General features: G+C 35.4%; 1 protein-coding gene across 1 annotated transcript in view; it reads right to left on the bottom strand.

The window, feature by feature from the left end:
• Positions 1-21268, bottom strand: part of LOC106880697 (uncharacterized) — a 61761-nt gene extending 40493 nt beyond the window's left edge. The window contains exons 1-2 of the mRNA XM_052965902.1: positions 21259-21268; positions 20329-20385 (exon numbers count right to left, since the gene is read on the bottom strand). Coding sequence (XP_052821862.1) covers positions 20329-20385; positions 21259-21268 — 67 coding nt within the window. The remainder of the gene's footprint in view (positions 1-20328; positions 20386-21258) is intronic.
• Positions 21269-22649: the final 1381 nt, after the last annotated feature.

Below are 22649 nucleotides of genomic sequence, written 5' to 3'. Positions count from 1 at the left end.
TATATATATATATATATATATTAGTGCCTGCGTGAGAATATTCCGGGGATTACAATTTGTTGATATGATAGGATGAGGTTTCCTAGTTTAAAACTTGCAGTGCCCAGCATTGACTTTTACCACTCCAAAGTTTAATAGAAATAAATAGTAAAACATCTGTATATTAAAACAAGAATCAAGATACATGAAACTTCAGTTCAAATGTCAGTGTGTTGTTATGGTTACGGCTGTAGACTGAGAAGCGAGTGAGTGAGTGTGTATGTGGAGGAATAGGTGAGAAATTAATTTTATTTTGGACGAAAAGTATGACACGGTAAGAGTGCGAGAAGAAATCTGTTCATTGTAGTAGGTAGTCTCTCTGTGTACATTTTATACTAGCTAACTATAAACTAATTGACCAGCTTGAGAATACTAATTAGGATGTTGCTCTTGCTGGGAGATTTGTAGTAGAGAAGAGAGTTGCTATATATATATATAAAAGATAAAAACAATTAATGACTGACTGACTTGTTAACAGTCCTAGCCAAGATAAAAATTTAGCTGGAAAAACTTTAATTAGCTATGATAAATGTATATTGTGACATCACGATATTAACTTTCAAGTTGGCAGAAACATTAGCATAAAGCACTTAGTAGTATTTCATCTGTCTTTACGTTCTGAGTTCAAATTCCGCCGAGGTCGATGAAATAACCACTAGTTGAGCACTAGGGTCAATGTAATCGGCTAGTCTCCACCTCCAAAATTTCAGGCACCTTGTCTACAGTAGAAATTTGGCAACATAACCGATACTAACGCGAATTTATTCCCTTTTAAAATTTCATTTAACAACTGTTTAGTCTGATTGGGGGAAAACAATGATTTTCATTTTGTCACAACTTGCTATAAAAGCAGGTAATAATTTTACCTTGTACTTATTCTTAGTGCAAGTTTTGAAGAGTACAGTTCGATTTTAGCAGTTATTCTTTCAAAGCTATAATGAAAGTAACAAAGGAGTATATTCGGCATGTGTTGCTTCATGAGTTCAATAAAAGCAATAACGCAACGGAAAGTGCGAGGAACATCAATGCAGTATATGGGGATCGGACAATAAGCATATGCCAGTATCAACAGTGGTTCCAGAAATTCCGAACCTGAAATTACAGCCTAGAAAAACGAGCCTCGTCTTGGAAGATCTGTAAAACCCGACGAGGACGTCCTGCAAACCCTGGTAGAACAAAATCCCATCGTAACTGTTGAGGAACTAGCAGAGAAGTTTAGATTTGGTCATTCAACCATTCATCGATACCTGCGTGCCAACGGAAAAGTCAGCAAATTGGGTCAATGGATTCCTCACAAACTTTCCGAGTCTAATCGTGCGCAGGGAGTGAATGTGTGCTCTTCTTTGCTGTCACGTCTCACGAATGAACGTTTTTTGGACCGAATATTGACTGGTGACGAGAAATGGGTTCTCTATAAAAATGTCAAGCGCCGAAAACAGTGGGTAGGGAAAGGAGAAACATCGGCACCCAAGGCTAAAGAAGATCTTCACCCACGTAAGGTGTTATTATCTGTTTGGTGGGATATGAAAGGCTTAGTCCACTTTGAAATGTTAAACCCAAACCAAATGATAACAAAGGAGATCTACTGCGAACAGCTTGAGCGGCTTAAGTCAGCGCTAGAAGAAAAACAACCATCTTTGGTTTCATCAGGATTATGCTTCCATCAGGATTATGCTCGGTCATATACAGCGAGGATGACATTCCATAGGCTGGAGCAGTTTTAATGGGAAACGATGCCCCACCTACCTACCATATTCACCGGACATTGTCCCATTTATTATTTATTCCACAGTCTTCAAAATCATTTAGACGGAAAAATATGAATTTTGTAGAAGAGGTCAGAACAGTAGCGGAGGTGTATTTTTCGTCATGGACAAGTGAATGTTGAAAGAGGAGCCTTGCAAGTCTACCAGACAGATAGAAGAGCATTGTAGAAAAGGAAGGAAAGTATATTTTAGATTAAAAAGTTTGCTTATCTAAATTTAGAAAAATAAAAGTATATATATATATATATGTTTTATGCGCTTGTGTCTGTGTTTGTCCCCCGCCACCATCGCTTGGCACCCGATATTGGTGTGTTTACGTCTCCGTAACTTAGCGGTTCGGCAAAAAAGACCGATAGAATAAGTACTAGGCTTATAAAGAATAAGTGCTGGGGTCGATTTCTTGGACTAAAACCCTTTAAAGCAGTGCTCTAGCATGGCCGCAGTCAAATGACTGAAAGAAGTAAAAGAATAAAAGTTTTGTATATATATAAGCAGTGCTGATTTTACAAATCTGTAAATAATATTTTATAAGCTTAAAACTTATAAGCGATCACCGTGCATTGACTAAAGTAAATAGTCTAATATTAGGGCATAGAAACCCTCGACGGAAAAAGTATGGTTTTCACATGCGTACGGCAAATCCTGCTTTTTTTTTTCTGTCGAGGAATATTAGACTATTTACTTCAGTGAATGCATGCTGATCGCTTATAAGCTTACGTTTATAAAATATTTAATATATTATTCCGATGAAAGCGAGCAGACCGAAACTTCGAAGTCACTCCCACCAATATTTTTGTAATATAACAACTATATACTCTGTAAAAGTACTGAGTAATCCTTTAATTTGATGCAAAAGATTTGTGGGTTACTTGATACATCAAGTGTTCGTTGAGGCAATTTTTAATATCTGGTGTCAAATGTACGATAACCAAAATGTACGTAGTTCATATACAATGAAAGGTACACGAATGAGATGCGCATATAATCTTTTCTAGAGGCACAAGGCCCGAAATTTTGGAGGAGGGGGCCAGTCGATTAGATCGACGTACGCAACTGGTACTTACTTTATCGATCCCGAAAGGATGAAAGGCAAATCGACCTCGGCGGAATCTGAACTCAGAACGTAATGACAGACGAAATACCGCTAAGCATTTCGCCCGACGTGCTAACGATTCTGCCAGCTCACCGCCTTGAGGTGTGCATATAATGAAATATAAAGGGGACATATAGCGGTTTGAGGTCGTGGGGATGGGGAACCAATGCTATTTATCTTCCGTTTATAGTGTAAATCGATGATTGCAAGAAAGAAATGTATGTGCTTGGAGGGAATTTCAGAAGGTCAATATTCTGAAAAGTAAATGATTGGTCATAATGATTAGTACAGGAGTGGTGGTGGTGGAAGAAGGGAGGCTTGGTACAATGTGTGTGAAAAGGGGAAGAGAGATGATCTGGGAGCACCTTAGTGGAGGTGACATATGATTAACCGGCTCTGAGGGACGGAAGTCCCTGTAATTGTGGAAGAAGAAGCGTAAAGATAGCATGTCAGAGGGCCAGATTCTGGAGTGGGCTTTTTCTGAATGAATGAGTATGAGTGTGAGTGTGTGTGTGTGTGTGTGTGTGTGTGTGTGTGTGTGTGTGTGTAGCATCGTAACAAATGGGGGTGCATTACGCTGTTGTGGGTTTCAGCTGAGCTTTGTAAAAGGGTTAGTAGTTACGAGATAAAAGTATTTTCTTCCCTCGAAGGGAAAGGTCAGCCTTTGAAATGAAGTCTTTGCTATGTTAATGATGTGCATTATTCACCAGAGATCATCTGTGATAGGGTGACCTAATATTAATAAATGGGTAGAGGGGGAGGTAGCTTACCATGTCAAGTGGAAGTGTCTATTTCGAGCACAGCCCTTCACCGACGAGAGGCTATTTATATTCGCTTCATTTTCAGACTAAAGGGTCTGGCTTAATGCTAAATATTTGTTCCTATGACAAACTTTTTAGTGTCGTTACGTGTGTTCTGTTTGCGAGTTAATTCTAATGTGTGTATACATAATGTATCTACACTATAGATATTAACTTTCATGTAGTACACTACTACACAGACATACGCGAGTCTGATGTATTTCTGGTGCTAACGTATTACATAAGCAGTGATGTTTAACCACGAGGTTAAAATTCACAGTGAAAATAAACATGTTTATCAAATATGCGAACACACACACGCACCGCTACACGCCAAAACTACAAATTGTTTTACCCCTCGATTGCCTTCTCACATCTTCCTGCATAATGTGTACTTTTAAATGAAATCTTGCAGAGATACGTTTACGTGGGTGTAGATTACAATTATGTTTACAAAATTTAGGGAAAAATTTCTACAAAATTGGAAGAGTTTCAGATTTTTCTTGCTCCACATCCCTGCCTGAAATTTGTGACCACAAATTTCCGTAACTTTAGCGTTTTCAATTTTTAAAATCTATTTATATGTTTGAAATAACATTACCTAGTACACAAACTCGAAAACATTTCTGCATTTTAAAGAATGTAATGGGATAATGAAATGGGAAGGAGGGAAGAATGGTTCGAAACTCCATAAATATTAAAAGGATTTTTTTTTTCAACATGGCCAAAATAATTTGTAATTTACATACTCCCAAACGTAACTTTACAAAATTTCATTAAAAATATACATTTTCAGAAAATTGAGATAAAGTCGATGGTGAAAGGGCATCAATGTGTAGTTATGCGTACACACACACACACGGGAAATTCAAGCAATCATATTTGCATTTCCCGCCAACTATATATATATATATATATATATATATATATATATATATATATATATATATATATATATATATATATAAAGTGTTTACATAATTTTCTATTTTTCGGTTTTCTGTAAAAGCAATTAGTTACTCAGCTCCTGTTTCTGTACCGTTAATTGAAGGCAAAACAAATCTATTATTAAGCTATGCCACTTTCTCTATCATCGGTAATTTTCTACGAATTTTTCTAAGACCCAGACCCGAGGCAACTGAAATAAATTGACCTGTCCAGTGACGACGCATATCATCTGAAATGGATTTGATCTGGCAATCCATGAGCTGATAATGCAGCCAGCTGTTCCTGTAATAACATACATGAACATGAATCACCTCACTGAATTTTCCCTATACTTTCTTTAGCTAAAGAAGGTTTAAAAACATCGTCGAGATTCTGTCTCCTCAAAGGAGCTATGAATGCGTAGTCATACAGTCTATATACTGTGAATATTAAATTCGTACGTTACAACAGTTGATAGCTCTCGCTGTCTTAATATTCTCTCCCTCCAAAAAACAACAAATACAAAACAAACAAGACAAGAAACAAACTAACCCCAAACCGCCTACTTCGAATTCGAATGGTCCAGGCAAAATTATTATTGTCAGGAATGTAACAAATACCCGCTATTCTTTTAGTATTAGCATGTCTGCATCGGCGAAGGCTGGATCATTGGATCAGTATGTGTTTGTATACAACTATGCGTATAGTGTATGTGATTGTGTGTGTATAATCATCAAACTGATATTAATGACATCATTAGTGAGACAAATCACCAGTATAGGAAAATAAAGAAACAACAACGACCACAATAGAACATTATATGACTGAAGAAAAATATAAAGGGAAAAACAAAAAGAAATGAATGAAAGAAAGTTAAGAGAAATATGGAGAATAATTAGTTGTTCCATAAGTTGGACAGAAAGCAGATTAAACGAAAACACACCTACTATCAATGATCCAATGTTATTTCTAAATGATCTTAGCGTGTTCTTTTGAAGTCTTTTCTTTTCAAGTGTTACATTCGTTCCTTTTTGCTATTGCTAATTCGTTTCTTTTTACTAATTTCCTTTCAAGTAGTGAGATGTTTATTATTCTGAAGACATATCTTCATCATCTACGGTCAGTGCAGCAGCGTTAGTGTAAGAAAAATAAGTCCCAAATATTCACAACCTCGAGCTTTTTGTCTGACCTGCTATCTCTAGTTTGTTGTTACTATTACTTCCTTCCACCTCTACGCGTACACATATATACATGTACACACACACTTACACACACACACACACACTCACACACACACACACTCACACTCTTTCTCCCTTCCTCCCCTGATACTCTTCTTAGCTGCTTCGTTGTTTGTTGAAAATAACTTCCTTTTAATGCTTTTATTTGTCATTTTCTTTTCTTGCTACACAGGCCTTCATTCAGAGATGGAAAAAGTTTCACAAAACTATATTTTATACGACTACACTAATTATTTTTAGCTGATCCCCTGATATTTCCCCATCTCTTTAAAACAGCCAATTTATAGCCTGCCTACATACATACCAAGTATTATAAGTAACTTCAGTGACTTTTCTTGCCTCTCTTATCTCAGGTTTTATGCTATACATGATAGCAACAAGTAAACAACCAGCCATCTCCAGCTGTACACATTCTGTATCATAATTTCTTTTTCTACCTTATCATTACTATTCCATCAGCACACTAACCGGATATAAGATCATGCTTATCACGCTTTCTACTCATAGCCACTAACTCTTTCTTCCTCTACATTTGAGGGTGGTGGTGGTGGTGAGCCGATGTATATACATTTCTAGTACGAACGCAACATATCCATGCTTGGGAAAGGGTATTGTCAATTATATCGACCACAATATTGTATTTTATCGACCCAGGAAAGATGAAAAGTAAACTCAACCTCAGCAGGAGTTGAACGTATAAAGACCGAAGTACCACATGTCATTTTATCTGCACCTTAATATTTACAAGCAAAACTTTCGTTCGTGCTGCAAGTCTGTGCAGGTTAAACAAAACATAATATGTGAGTTCAGTCTTTGTTGGAAACAGATATTTCAGTATTTAATACATAGGGCAGAGGTAAGCTGAAACTGACACGTGGTTTCAATTCTCTTCTGAAGCCAATTCACTTGCTCCTAATATAATATCTGACAGAACACCAGTTTCTGACATTTAAAATCTGATAAACCGAGTTGCAGTTGGTCCGGCACGGTCTATGTTACTCATTGGTAAATGCATTTAACTCTCACCAACCACAAGTATCTCTTGTAAATCGGTACCATAGAGAGAAACAACTCGCTGTTATGGAAAGAAGAGGCTACTGTATAATTGAACAGTGTTTCATTAACTTGTGCAGCTAGTTTCATTAGCTTGTATGTAGTCATTATATGAAAGCGAAGCCTTCAGTGATGTTCCATTTGAAGCTAACACTCTTACATAATGAATCAAAGCAAGTATACATTACTTACACAAGTTTATATTGATTTGAAATGTTATAGGTCTATATTGGTTTCTTTAATCACAGCCAATACTATCTGGAAATCAGAATTCTTGTGAATTTCTTTTGAATATGTATATCCTTTATAGGTTATAAATGGAATGACGTGATAACCAGCCTTTCAGTTCTGTTTAAAGCAGCGGTTTTCAATCTATTGGCTGCGATGTAATTCAGAAAGGGTCGCAAAGACAAAATCTTTTACTTTTGAAATAAATTATAAAATGTAAAATACTCGTGAATATGTAATAGAATAAGCCAGAAGCGTAAGAGCTACTACTGTACGTTTGCGATAAACAAAAATTGAGAAATATTTCTAGAAATATCAAATAGTAAGTGCACCCCGTTGTTTATTTAGATATGAAAATGGACCGTAGAGGATTATTAATTTACCTAAATGGGCCGCGGAGGATTATTGAGAACCGCTATAGTTTAAAGCGACTCTCGATTTTTTATTTTGCTAGGTAGGCAACAAGTTGACAGAATCAGTAAATCTTGCCCAGGTCGACGTTATCTTTTGTAATTTGAGGGTCTATAAAATAACTGCAAGACAAGAATAACTACTGGAATAAATTTAATTGGCTACAGCCCCAAATATATGGCCTCAACATATGTTAGAAAACCATATTGCTGTTACTACTACATCAAGAGGTGTAAATGTAGTTGTTTAGATATATAATTTTACTTTCTGCATCCAAATCACGCAGGAGGAACTTTAACATTTCAAATTTCCAGGATCGATAATGTATTAAATATTAAGACCGATTTAAATGACATTACATGCTACTTCTTTTTTCTTAGAGAGTAGGGTGTGATTTGAGGAAATTCGGCTGCCGTTTCTAACCAGCAGAGCGACCGCGTACAGACTCCCTCGTTGGTTTGCTGAAGTAATTGAGGTTGGTGAAACAGTAGAGTGCTAGACATAATACCTTCCTCTAATCTTGCTGTACTTTGTTACTTTTATATATTCTGAGTTCAAATCCCACCCAATACTTGTTTGATTCGTTCGGTTTTTATCCTATGTGAAAAATCATGGACTATTGTATCGGTGAAAAATCTGAACTTTTGTTACCTTAGTTCCATAAATGTCAAGTTTTTCTCAGATCTTTAAATTTCAGTTTGGGTTCCAGGCACGAATTTGTTTCCCGTTGCACTATGAAAGCGTTGTCAGTGGCGGTTATCAACTGTCACTCTCAAATGCTCTCCAAGTAATAGTACAACCAATATTGAGTGTAGCTCATAATCTTCTCATCGGAATAACTGACTAAAAGGACATTTCGAACTCGACTTGGCGAAAGCTTAATTTTATTATACGATGTTCACCAATTTTGTTCATATATTAAACAACCATGCAAACCTAATCAAAGCAATTGCTTTCACTCACGAAAACTATGATTACCATCCCATTCTCGCCCATATTGCAATGGCTACTCTTCCTCTAACTTGTTGCTGGTGCACACCCCATACTTTAACTACTTGATGCAATCACTTTCCACCACGTCATCCACTTATGATGTCTCAGACTGATATAAGATATTTGTCCAATCCTTCGAAATGAAAATGAAAATGAAATATAAAGCTATACCAGCTCGACAATTTTACTTCCTACTTATGAACTTCTGAGAATTTCGAGTAAAACGATACCCCACACATTACTTCCTACTAATGCACAGGCTCCATGTCCTGTTATTGCTCGAGAAGCAATAACAGGACATCGTTTACCTATAACTAATAGCTGCTGTCCAGACAAAATTGCATTCAAACATTGCTTTGAAAGGCGGCGCCTGTGTGTGTGTAATTTCTTTTGTTCTCTCTCTATTACTGCTTGCCATCATCTAGTAACTGGTTGACCATCTCCGGTCTTGCATCGAAGCATCTAACATCTTTGCTTCCACATACTCCTTGTGCTTTTGGTGCGGAAGCTGGATATTTTGTCATTCTGAATTCTCTGCAACAATCAGTATCATCCCTGACCGACATACAGACACTCCAGACACTTTTGATCTCACTCTTACCTCCAGACTTTGCCTTTATTCAAACTACCATGTTACTGCCCTTGTTGGAATCCTCTGATCACTCCTTAATCAAAGCCATTCAACACATCCACGCATTGCCCAACACTTCAACCCGCTTAATTAGTAGAAACAGTCTACATAGACATGTTCTTCATGTCCCTCATACAGTCACAACATTTAACCCCAAACACTCAAGTAGTTAATACGGAGCAGCGCTGCAACAGACACGCAATGGACAGAATAAACAAATGGAAACTTTTACATAGCAACTTCTGCAAAACTACCATTTGTAAAGCAAAAGATGCGTTTCTGCACAGCATAGCCTGCAATTTTTCTTGCGTCTTTGATCCCAGCCAGTCCTAGTCCTTCACCAAGAGGATCTCCACTAACTTTCTAGAATCCTTCTACGTACCACTCATTAAAGATAACTCAGTTAGTAGCACCCTCGAAAAGAAAGCCTCTAGGTTTGCTGCCTGAGTTGCTTTTAACTCGACAAGGCTCCCATCAAGTATCATCGCCACATACACATATGAAAAATTCTCCTGGTCGTTTCAAACCGACAAGTACACTCGCTCTGCCAATATTTTCTGTATTAATCATAATTCTATGATTATCTCTCTTGGTGACCTAATATTCAGGACATAGCAAAAACTATTGCCTTAAGGCTAACCGTCCTCTTCAGGGGCTGAAAATACGTTATTCCTGATTATATGCTGATTCTCGACAAAGCACTGTGCTAATGTTAATGTTACACATACAAACAGCCAAGACCACACTCAAAGAAAGATACTAAAATGTTTGGAAAATTCTTGTTCCCAAAACAATTTATTAGGCCACAGATGCTCCGTTTCTGCATTGCCTTTTCAACTAACACTACAACAGCCTCTATTCCTTAAAACTAGCTTAGCTACAAGTATACGATTTCCATCGAAACCCAACCAAAACACCCATCTTTTCTCCTCTTGTCCCCTCATACTCTCTTTTCTTGTATTTCCTTCACCAACCAACAAGAATTCAGAATATGCATTAAACATTAACTTTATGCAGTCATTCGTATCCTTCAACCTACACTATGGATACCGACTCTTGTTCCTTGTAGAGTTGATGATTAAAAAAAGAAACAGAAAACGCACGACAGAATAAACACGTTTGGTTTAAACGACTAAACAGAACGTGAAGCAGGAAGAAAAAAGATGAATAGGTGTAGTGATTCTGCTATTCTGTTACTCTGTATTAGGAACGAGGCATCAAATCAACAGGATTGGTTTTTGAAGTAGACATTGAAAGAAGGCGTTAAAGGAAGGCTGAAAGAACGCAGACGGGGAGTCTAACTTAAGTGGTTAGACTCTTTGTCCACAACTAATTTGATTGAACAATGAAGCATTCCTACAGATTTCATCATAGCAAACTAAGTGTTTGGGTTACATAAAAGGTGGAATGGCTAGTATACTGGAAAAGCAACTGAAGATCTCACGGTTGGGAAGCGAGCTTAGTCGTTCGGCCATGCTTGTAGCCTTTAAGTAAGTACCAAAGCATTTTTCATTGCCTAGTTTTACACCATCGCCTGGCTTTCAGGAGCTGTTAGAAGAGTTCACTGCGTTGCAAGTATTTGGTTTGAGAATTTACTCCCTTCTCCTGTTAGTCACGGAGGAACTAAAAATGGTCATGAGTACTGTATTTCCCACAGACTAACCCAAGAGTAAGAGTTTAATCTTTTCTTCGAGAGTGGAATAGAAACAACTTGGTGAAAAGATAAGGTGCAACATTATTAATATTCGTTTGCGACTTGCAGTGATGGAAACAATATTGTAGACTCTTTGTCATTTAGAAACAACTCACTACTCCGAGTGTTGGCATTACTATGACTACTGACGACTGTTTCGTTAGCTTAGGTTGCTGAGTTCAAGCCCTCCTGTGAACCCGCAGGAGGGAATCAGAAAGCCACATCAGTGCGTATACAGGAGATATCATCACTGTCAATTATATGTTATATCTCTTTGAACACCCGTTAAATGGTTTGCATTCATCACGAAAGAGTAACCATTGTATGTAAAAAATATTTGTCTTCCGTTTATGTATAAATTGTCTCTATAATAAGTCAAAGCTGTATAATTAACATAAACAAAATTAAAAAATTACCTCATTATTAACATTATTGTTTAAAGAAATAAACCGGAATCTAATTCTAATTTTCGTAGCTTTAAGTAATTGAGGGAAAAACACTTTTCGTAAATTGAGCACTTTTCTATCACCAATAACTTTACCAGGAAAACTTAGAGTCTATTTTCAATGACTAAGTGAACTGAAGCAATCAGAAATACAAACTATTCCGGTACATTTGTACCCGTGATTTGTTGTGAATAAAAACCAATTCGCTTCTGCAATTGGCTATTATTATCATTTCATTTTTGTTTTATTTTAACCTGCTGGATGCTATGTAAATTAAATTATCGACTATTAGTTGTTTGTGGTAGTAATCTTAGCTTCAGTGAAATCTAATTTGGCGAATAAAATCAGCCTGACGTAAAATGTTTTAATAATCAAGTCGAAAGGAAAAACTAAGTTAACGCGAAATAGAATCAGCTGTATTGCATAAATGAAATTTTCAATCATAGATTCCACTTAAAAGCAAATGAATTTGTCCCAGCCCAAATATTATAGCAAGTAATAATGGGCAGACGATTGATGAGAAGGGCTTGCTTAATTGGTTGCAAGTTTGCACTTAGATTGGATAATATTAAGAAGCAAAATAAACATAAAGAAGCGGAAATAAAGTAAAAAACAACACATTTTGACGTTGAGAAATTTTCTTAGAAGAAAATCCTTGTTAATTACTTGTAAAAAGAATTAAAAGCTTGAGGCGAATTATTTGGTATTAAATATTTCATAACAGAAATCGAAATATCATAAAATTCGCTGGAGGGTTTCTTGAGTAGTGGGAGAGAAAACTTTAAGCATTATTAGCGATATTATTATCTTAAGAGGTCAGTTGCTTTTATGGAACTCAGCTTGTATATTTCATTTCATTTCATTTCATTTCATTTCATTTCACGTGGAGAGCTTTGATTTCTTAGATTCTGCCTTCCACCCTTTTGTGGGTAATATTTCGTTCTATTTTCGAGTGCATTAGAGCGTCTACTTTTCGGAATAAATATTGTTTGTAGGTCGGTAAGTCTTTTTTTTTCCCCTTCCTCTCTGTCTTCCTTTTATTTCCCTTTTATCAGGCACCTTAAAGTACGTTTAAAAATTAGACACGAAGAAAATCTCAATGGAAACATTAAAAACACGCAAAACTACACCTAATCGGACCCTTTATATTGATAATTTTTTTGGAATTTCTCTTCTCAATAACTTCCAAACGTCTGCTTTAAATCTCGCCAAATGCTCCTGTTCCACATCAATTCAAGAGCTCATATAAGCAATAGCTCTTGACCTTGTTCAGAAATCACTTAGGCATAACATAGACTGTGTTGATCAAATATTCATTTACTATATTGCAGAAGGCAACAGTTTGTCTTTGGTTTAATTGATTAAATGAATTCCATTACATGTTTGCTATTTGATTTGATGACTCCAGAGTAATGAAAGAATCAGCTTTCATGTGATTTGAACTCAGAACGCAAAGATAACAAATTAAATACTATTAAGCATATGATCGAGCGCTATCGTTTTTGACTATCTTTGTATCGGTTAAATATTACGTACAGTTTGTGATACAGGGAACACGTAACTGGGCGCACCGATCTGCGGATGCGTTTAAAAAAAAAATCTCTGTGTTAAACGGGTGGAATAAATCTATTTCTAGATATGACACGAGACTAATTTTCCCACGAAAGAAATAAAAACTTAGAACTGCAATCCTACAGTGGTGGTGATTATTTCAGCGGTGAACTATATATTCTTGTAGTATGATTTGCATATATGTGATTTATACCGTTGAAAAGTTAGGTCGCTTAATTGCTAAAAATGTAGTGCTAGTTAACAGATCTTTCATCACTTAGTAAATTATTCTGATACACCTATTTGATTAGTAACGGCTCTCAATATTAGAAAAATTGTAACTGGAGTCGTAAGTTCTAGAGTATTGACGTCACTCTACATAGGATGTTTCAAAATTAGACACATTTAATGGAATTCATTTAATCAATTAAACCACAAAAACAAACTGTTGCCTTCTGCAATATAATAAATGAATATTTGACCAACACAGTCTATTTTATGCCCAATTGATTTCTGAACAAGGTCAAGAACTATTGCTTATATGAGCTCTTGAGTTGATGTGGAACAGGAGCATTTGGCGAGATTTAAAGCAGACGTTTGGAAGTTATTGAGAAGAGAAATTCCAAAAAAATTATCAATATAAAGGGTTCAATTAGTTTTGCATGTTTTTAATGTTTCCATTGAGATTTTCTTCGTGTCAAATTTTGAAACAATATATTTTTGGCAGAATCGTTAAAGAGTCGGTGAAAATGTCTCGTAGTATTTCGTAGTATTGCTTCTTTTAATTTTTCGTTCCTCCGAGGTCGATAAAATCAATCAAGTATTTAGATTGATGGTATCTACTAAGCTCCCTTCTATCAAAATTTATTGCTGGCGTTAGAAATCACTGTTTTCTTTTATTTTCTTAATCTTGCTCTTGTGACAAAGCGCTTACCTTGATTTTGTTTTAGTTTAGTTGCAGACCAATTAAAGACATTTCAATATGACCATCGCATTTTTTTGTCGTTTATTTTCAATTGGAATTCACAGATAACTTATTTACAGTGTTTAGATTAACTGCGGGGCATCAAATATAATTGCCTCCAATTTAGAGCAAAGGTCAGCAGTTTTAGAGAGAGCGACTCAGTCGATTATACCGATCACCGTACTTGGATGATACTTTATTTTATCGACCTAGAACAGATGAAAGGCATAAACTGACCGTGGTGGATTTGAACTCAGAGCGTAAAGAGCTGGAATAAGTACCGCAAGGCATTTTTTTGACACTATAATAATTTTGCCAATCTTTCCCCGAGATAACGTCTAATAATGTGAGCATTTTGCGTATGAAAGGCTTGCTAATCGATCATAAAGAGTTCATTAAATCTCCAATCTCCTTTAGGCTTCTGCCAGCAATGAATTTCACATGACCTAACTATTCCCCAAACAAGGGATAACAGCTCCATTTAGACTTGCAGATAACCCACCAATCCAGCAACCCCATTGGGTAAATTCTCTTCTAAATGTGATACTGTGGCATAAACTCGTAAAAATAATCTCATAATCGCACAAGATACTAGATTTATACAAGAGAACATTGTGAATTGTGACGATTAGGATTTCACCCCAAAGGCCTTAGCAATATTAGAGGCGCGTATTCAAACTTCAGTAACGATAACTTAAAAGAACGAAAAGGAAGGAAAAAGATTCTTATGGATTGATATATTCACGATTAAAGCAACAACAGTCGTAATAGTTGCAGCCAAATATTAGTTTTGCGTTGCAACTCATTCCGCATACTTGATACATATAAAGTAGCAGCAGTGTTTAAGCTATATACTAGCTTCATTACATACATTTCTGTAATCTTTCCTTTAGCTTTATCACAGAAGTGGTCAAATGGAATGTGGCCCATTTCTTTTTCGATATGCTTCCATCTTAAATGATGATAGCAAAGGTTGAAGTTTATCTTTGCAGGATCGTATATAAATGAATAGCTTAATGTGAATCGAGCGTAATGTCTCTTCAGCGAAGTTGCCGTCTGTTTAATTCTTTAATATATCTATTAATACCATAGATATGTTTGATTTTTCGATTGATAGTTTATCATTGATAACAGCAATCGGATGATAAGCAGGAGTTGATATTGTTGGCAAGAGATAGTATTTAAAACTTCGGATTAAAAGTAACAAAGGGCTCTGGTGTCATTTAAACAGGAACCAGTTGTACCCGAATCTTTAATGCTGTGAAAGAAATCAAATAATTAGATGGAACAGATCTCTTGGTTAATAAGATTATATGATTATGTAAGGGAATTTTTGGTGATAAAAGATATTTCAGAATCATTCGCAAGATTTGCTGAAGAAACGAAATTTTGACTTAATGAGCTTAGAAGAGGAAAGAAGTGATAAGAGAACGCTGTGGTTAGTTAAATTGGAAGATTGATAATGATAAAGTTGTGTCCATTGCTTAAGTTTGGCTGCCATGAAATCTGTTGAGAAGATAAATTTCAGTTTTGCTAATCACATTCCATCGCAGATAACTTCGTTTTAGTTTTAACACAGATTTCACCATGAAGAAAACTGGGTCATGTGCCCCTGCCCTGTACTGCTTATTGTCGCTAGTAAATACCTCTATCCTGTTCACTAACAGTCTACGACTTGTACAAGTTTAAACTTTCTTAGTTTTAGCTATTCCTCGCTACTAAATACTTTCATTTATTTATTAAATGATATCTACTATGAATCTTCAATAAGTTTCAGTCGCACTTCTATGAATTGGTTACGGGTTAAATCTACTCCAATGGAAGTGCGTCAGTGACCAAATTGCAGAAATACCATGAAGCTTTTTGGTACTTTATATTAGAAAATGCCATTTACTAAATGAACAACAGAGCATGCAACTGTGTTCGTAAATGACTGAAATGCCTCTTGCTTTGTAATTGATTTAATTTCAACTGATAATCTCAGATCAAGCCACTGGCCAAACAGACCCAACTTCGAAATTCCAAAAATACATGCAGATACTAAACATTATCTTTCGGGTTGATAAAATAAGTGCCAGTTCAACACTGGGGTCGATGTAATCGACTAGCCCCATCCCCACAAAATTTCAGGTCTTATGCCTAAGGGTTATTCTCAAACCCCAAATTTAGCATGTTAGATTCTTGAGGTGTTTCTAAGAGAAACTAGCTTGCCAAACAAATTTCAGAAGAATCTAACGTGCAACTGTCTGCCTCAAGTAAAAGATCTTCCATTCAGCTTTAATTTAGAACTTCAAAGACAAAGAGATGCGTTCAAATGTCTTCTACCATTTAGATGAGGTAATAAATTGTCAAACCAAGTACTGATACACAAATTATGAAAGGAAATACATTAGTTTAAGGTGGCTATCAGGCACTCTGTCTCGAAACAGTTATAAAATATTCTTAATAATTAATGATGATTCAAATAAGAAACAAAGCCTAAAAGAAACACATCAGTATGAAACAATGGACAATATAATATTTATATAACGCTCATTATTATTTCTCTTAATACCACAAAATTGCTAACAACAATAACGATAGCATAAGTCATAGAAGTAGATGCAATTGTAGTAAAAACAGCAGCAACTTGTTTCTGGATATAAATTAGCTTAGCTCTTTATTGCAAAGATAATACGAACCAACACGTGGATGTTTTTTCATAGTTACTAAACTTACTAGAAATAGCAGCCGAATAAACTTCAACTTATACCCTACCATCTTAAAAATGGATTAGCTCGAATCCTATTCTCCCGTGTTCAAACAAATAAAATGCCAGGTAATGATTTGAATAGGCGCGGGCATAAGTGTGTGACTAAGTTCGCTTCGCAACCACTTGGATTCAGGTTCAGTTCCACTCTGCAGCACTTTGGGCAGGTGTCTTCTAGCATAGCTCTTGGTTGATAAATGCTTTGTCGCGCACGCATGTATATGCGTATTTGTCCTCACTATCTTTTGGTAACTGGTATTGGTGTTTATATCGTCGTAACTTAGCAGTTCGATAAAAGACCCGATAGCATGAGTACCAGATGTAAAATAAGTACATGAATCAATTTGTTCGTCTAACACTACATGCTCCAGCATGGCTGCAGTCCTATGATTGAAAGAAGTGAAAAAGTAAAAGTCTGCACGATCAAAGGTGACGTGGGATTAAACAACTACTACTTTAAGTACGTAGAAAATACCTTGTTTATAGCTAAGGTATGAAAGTGCAATATATCTCTATAGTACTTGATATTATTATTCCACAACAAATGAACTGGAATTTAGAAATGTTAAGCACGAAAATAAATACCTTAACACATTTAGTTACTCTTATTGCTGTATACTCCTAAATCAACAAACCGAATATATCAATGATTAAAGTCATCAACTATACTATCCTTTTTTCAGACCGAATGTATCTGGTATTGCATTGTTCAATGTGTTATGCTAGTTTTTAAAGACATAAGCATTTTGAGGTAATTTTGGTTGCTATTACTGGTAAGTCTTAACCAAAAACAGATTCCACTTTTTAGTTTTCAAAACTAGCAATTTATATGTGGCGAATGAATGAGTGGAATAAGATTATTCATGAGGATACGGGCCTTTACTTGTTCGTTACAAAATAAGATACTTCTTCGAGTTGTTGTACAACAGATTGTTTACTGTTGTGTTATCCATTCTGTAGTTAGTTAAGTTCATCTTTTATTGACTGCTAGAAGGACAGATGGAAGAAGAAGAGAAGAAAGAGTAGGAGAATTGACCTCTCTATGTTGAAAAGTAGAGAGGGTGAAAGTTGTTTTGTGCCGCGGCGGCGACAAACCATACGTGAAGAGAGAAACAGACAGATGTGCCCTTTGGGGAAGGCACCCAACGAAAGAGGTAGAATCAATTTCAGGTTCCGTATTTATATTTTGTCTAACTAAATTAGGTCAGGCTGAACAAAGGATTTCTGTGTTATCTTGTCTAAACCCTATTTAACCTAAGAATCTTCAACAGTCTGTCGGACCTAACTAAACATAGCAGTTGACTCTCATAAATTTGTAGGTGCAAAAGCGGAGAACAGCAAGAAAAAATTCGTAGGAAAATATAGATTCAATTTTGAATCTTGGCTTAAAATTTAGAACGCTATTCATTATTAAACATTTAGTACTCAGTGGAGACGCACTATTGCTTCAGATTTTTAAAACTCTATTCAACGTAAATTTCTGCTACTGTAAAACACACACACACACACGCACCATCATCGTTTAACACAATAGCCAAATATTTTTACAAGAGGTAATTCAAATGTGGACTAGATATATAATTAACAGACTAGAGCACAGTATATTCTGTCTGAAAGTAAAATAATAAGTACAAATAATCACATCGACCGCAACACAACAAAACCACAACATAATTAGCGTCGATGATGAAGATGACAGCAAGAAAAATGAAGTACAAAAAATGTATCTGGTAAAATGCTGTGAAAGATAATATCATCTCCAAAGTCCAAATAGAAATCTTAAGCTTTGATAATGTATCGATTTACTTTTTGTGACGCAAAATTTTACGAACTTGATGGCTGACCATTTTCTTTTTTTCAAAGGTCCATATGTTTTTTAAGGTAGATATATCTTGTCACAGAATCATGCACCGTAAATCAGATGCTCAACATTCTGTTAACTAAGTCTGTTTGTATTTTTATTTATTTATACGACAAAAGTCAGCTGTCACTGTCTCGAAACTGATTGGTAAGGTTGTTCAGAAAGACAGTCGAAATTGACGTTTTGTAACAATCAAATATCAGTTTCGAATGTCTTGCGACATTGAACCCAGGCGGTGGCGTGGTACAAAAAAACGAAGTTATGCGAGTTGCTACAAACTGTTAATAAATGCATTTTTGGCATACTAACCTATTAGTTTTACTTCTCAATAGCTGATTTTTTCACTTGCTGAATCTGGCAGAAGAGGTAGTGACCATGATCATTGCAGTCCCAACCCAAACCAATAAGGTTTATGTCTTTCTTAAAAACTGTTACAGTTCAACACCTTTCAGGGGGCCGTTGTTCTGGGGAGAAGGACCATGAAAAGTGGTTAGAGCAGAGCCAGGGTGGATTAGACTCAAGGTAGATGCGAAATAGAGAGGCGAGTGGATAGAGGGTCCTTAAGTGGTAGAGGTATGAAACCAGCCAACTCAGAGGAGCAGAGACGGTTATAATATTGCGGGAATAGATAGAGAGAAGACAGCATGCTTGAGGGACAAGCGTTGGAGTGTGTCCGTTTGTGATTGAATGCCACTCAGTCGAATGGTCCTTCTATGGATGCAGTCTGGGATGTCTGTGTATGTGATAGCATCATCATCATCCCAGGTGTGGGTGCTATATTTCATTGTAGGATTCACTTGAGCCAAAAGAAAACGTCCAGGATCCTTTCTCTGTGACCGAAGGGAAGAAAGAATTATGCTTGTCAAAGAGCGAACTCCGCTCAATGTACTAAAATGTCAGAGTTTGGTACGTCTAGCAGAGACTTAATCTGTTTCCTGATTTAATACCGGTTGGCATAACCTCTCTCAGTTTAACTAACGGAGAGAGTATACATCCCATGAAGATGGCCGGTCCCTCCAATGAGCTTAACAATTTCCTTCTCCCAAGTCCTCTCATAGAGCATTGGTTTACTAAATGATATGGTAAAATCAGGTAACCAAGGTGTATCGTAATGGGATTAAACCAAAAATCACGGAAGTGTAAAGCAAACTTAACCATACAGATATGTCTGCTCCTTTATAAAAGTATATATCAATTGGAACCTAATTCAGATAAAAACGGAAAAGATAAGGTTTGTATCACAAACAATCGTTATCTCTCTAGTACGATATTACCTCTTCAGTAAGAAATATTTTCATGGAAATCCTTAGTGTTAAGTTATCCACTTCATGGTGTATGCCTATACATGGTGAGCTGAATTATGTTAGTAAGTAAAACTAGATCCAGTTTCAAGACCAACCTATACGCCTTGGGAATCTAATTTGTGAGTGACTACTTGTAGTATTTTATCCCCAAGAAAGATTTGAACTCAGCACTTTAAGCTAAGAAAATTCCCATTAAATATTGAGTTTCTGTTCTTGGTAATGCTATAGCGTGCTGAACATGCATATTGAACCTATTTGTAATTTAGCGGTCTACATCATGGAAAGACAAAATGTTTTGGCTGGGGATGCAATATCGATAATAGGATACAAATCGTCGATTCATTGATTGTTAACAGGATATCTTATGGAGTCAGCCAACTACAAATCTTCCCGGCATTATTGATACGGATTGGTAAATTATATATATATATATATATATATATATATATATATATATATATATATATAAGAGAGAGAGAGAGAGAGAGAAAGAGAGAGAGAGAGAGAAAGAGAGAGAGCGTCAATGATATATGCAAAAATGTTAAACCAGTGGGATAAATAAATGAAAATTGACTTACCCGAAACTACTAAATTGCAACCTTTGTTTTTATCCCGAAATCTGACACGATTATTCCCTAAAACAGAAAAAACAAGCAAAAGAATATTATTAAGTATTAGTAGTAACAAAAATAGAGAAAGAAAATTTAAAACACTTTGAATAATACGAGAAGACATCAGAGCATTAATAATTTCGAATAAAATATCTTTTATAGGCTTAAATAAAAATCCCGTTTCCAGCAATGGTGCAACTGAAGACTCTTCATAACTGTTAAATAGTGAATAGTGGAATTTATAGTTTATCGGTTTATGTCATGATGTCGCAAAGGCTTTGCATATAAGGCAGTGGTTCTCAATCTTCTTGACTCCATAACACATTAGATCAGTGGTTTTAAGACGGTGTGTATACCCCATTGGTGGGACGTGGCTATATTTTGATGGTAGTGGGATACTTCAGAATGGGGGTAGGGTAAATAACTGAATAAAACTCTTGAGGCTCGAGATTAAATAAAAAGAAAAAAAAATACTGGCGAACTGGAGATCGAATAATTACTGACTCACATAGCATAGAAGATAGACAAGAACAATGTTTTAAAGTTAAAAATATACTAAAAATCTGTTACTTTGTTTTATTAAATCTTGAATGTGTCCATAAAAATTGTGAATAACGCTTTTTTTTAAAGACGGTCAAACATTAACATAGATTTTGTAAAACCTTCAATCATATTTTTGAAATTCTGATTGCATTTTGAATATGCTATTAGACACTGTAAGTGACGTACTGCGGCACACAGTTGAGAATAACTAAGAAAAGATGGCCAAATGTCATATAACGAGCCACATTTATTAAAGTTCGGAAATTTAGCTACGATCATATGTCGTGAAGATAGACGAGAATGTTGGTGTTTCGAGTAAAGTCCGTCGGGGTCTAAATGTTAATATCTTCATACCTTGCGCCATATAAACGTACCAAGAACTTCCAACTTTACTCAATGATTTTGTCGATTTAGAATCCTTTTAGTTTTCTCGGACTAATTCTTATTTAATTAGTCAGATGTACGGTTCTGTCTCAACCACACTACTGTCTGATTAAGGCAACGAAATTAACCCTTCATCCCAACTAACTCATCCTGTAAAACAGACGAAACACTTTAATCAATAGTTAATTGGGTTCTTTTGACTAAGCAAAAATGATTGTACATTTTCGAGTGCAACTGCAGTAATCACGCCTTTCCCAAGGACAGCAAAAGTACTTTTGAAATGAATAAAAACGATTGTCGATAGTTATTAGATAATGGGCAAGAGTCGAAATTCTAACCATTGCAAGCTCGAACCGCTCCATCATACGCATAGGAAGAGCACTCTTTGGACAAGTTGCCTGTAACCAGAAGTTGGATTGGATTCAGTACTAATCATTACAATTGAAATGAACAACATATTTAAATAAAGCCTTGAAAAAATTCTTAGAAAAAACCGTAAAAGGTAAAAAAAAAAACACACAAAAAACATAAATTTGGCTTTGTTTGGAAATGTTAAAAAAATTAATTTTTTTAAATAAATATCAAGAAATAAACTCTTGTCCAATTTCTATAGGAAGATATTTTCTTTCAGATTTGAATGAACCCGAAACAACAACAAGAACTACAACAAAATGTATGTATTTAGAAATGTCATTTCTGTTCAGTTTGAAATCATTAGAAGTAAAGTTATAAAATGGAGAACAAATGGATAAATCATAACGAACAACAATAACAAACTCGACCATAAAACATCGGCAGTGTTACAACAACGATGACAACATCATCAACAGTGCAAACACAGGAACAATAATAACGACGACGACGGGAATAAGCCTGAAATAGAAATTGTTATAATAGAAAGGAAACAAAAAATGGGAAAATAGTTCAAGCGATTCGAAAAATAAGACTGAACGTGTCAAAAAATACTTGAGATACACTTTGAAAGAAACAACAACCACCAACGACATTAACCACAATCATAACAACAAAAATTGCTATTTATGCATTTTGCATCAACTTATATGTTTGAATAATAATAATAATAATAATAATAATAATAATAATAATAATAATAACAATAATAATAATAATAATAACAATAATAATAATAAAAGGCAAAACGAAAAAGAGAAATATTCCATTAATATACTTGCATTTTTTACAAAAAAAATATATTGTTTTATATTTTATTTCGATTTTCATTCTTTGTTTCATAATTGATACTAGGTTATTGTTTGAATTATAGAATAAAATAAACAATAAAAAAAAGCCTCCAACAAAACATCAAATTCGAAAATAAAGGATAACTAATGGCGTTAATA

The sequence above is a fragment of the Octopus bimaculoides genome, chromosome 2 (assembly GCF_001194135.2).
Source record: "Octopus bimaculoides isolate UCB-OBI-ISO-001 chromosome 2, ASM119413v2, whole genome shotgun sequence".
In the NCBI taxonomy this organism is placed as follows: Eukaryota; Metazoa; Mollusca; class Cephalopoda; order Octopoda; family Octopodidae; genus Octopus; species Octopus bimaculoides.
The sequence above is the reverse complement of the archived record's forward strand: the minus strand, read 5'-3'. Positions and strand labels throughout refer to the sequence as shown.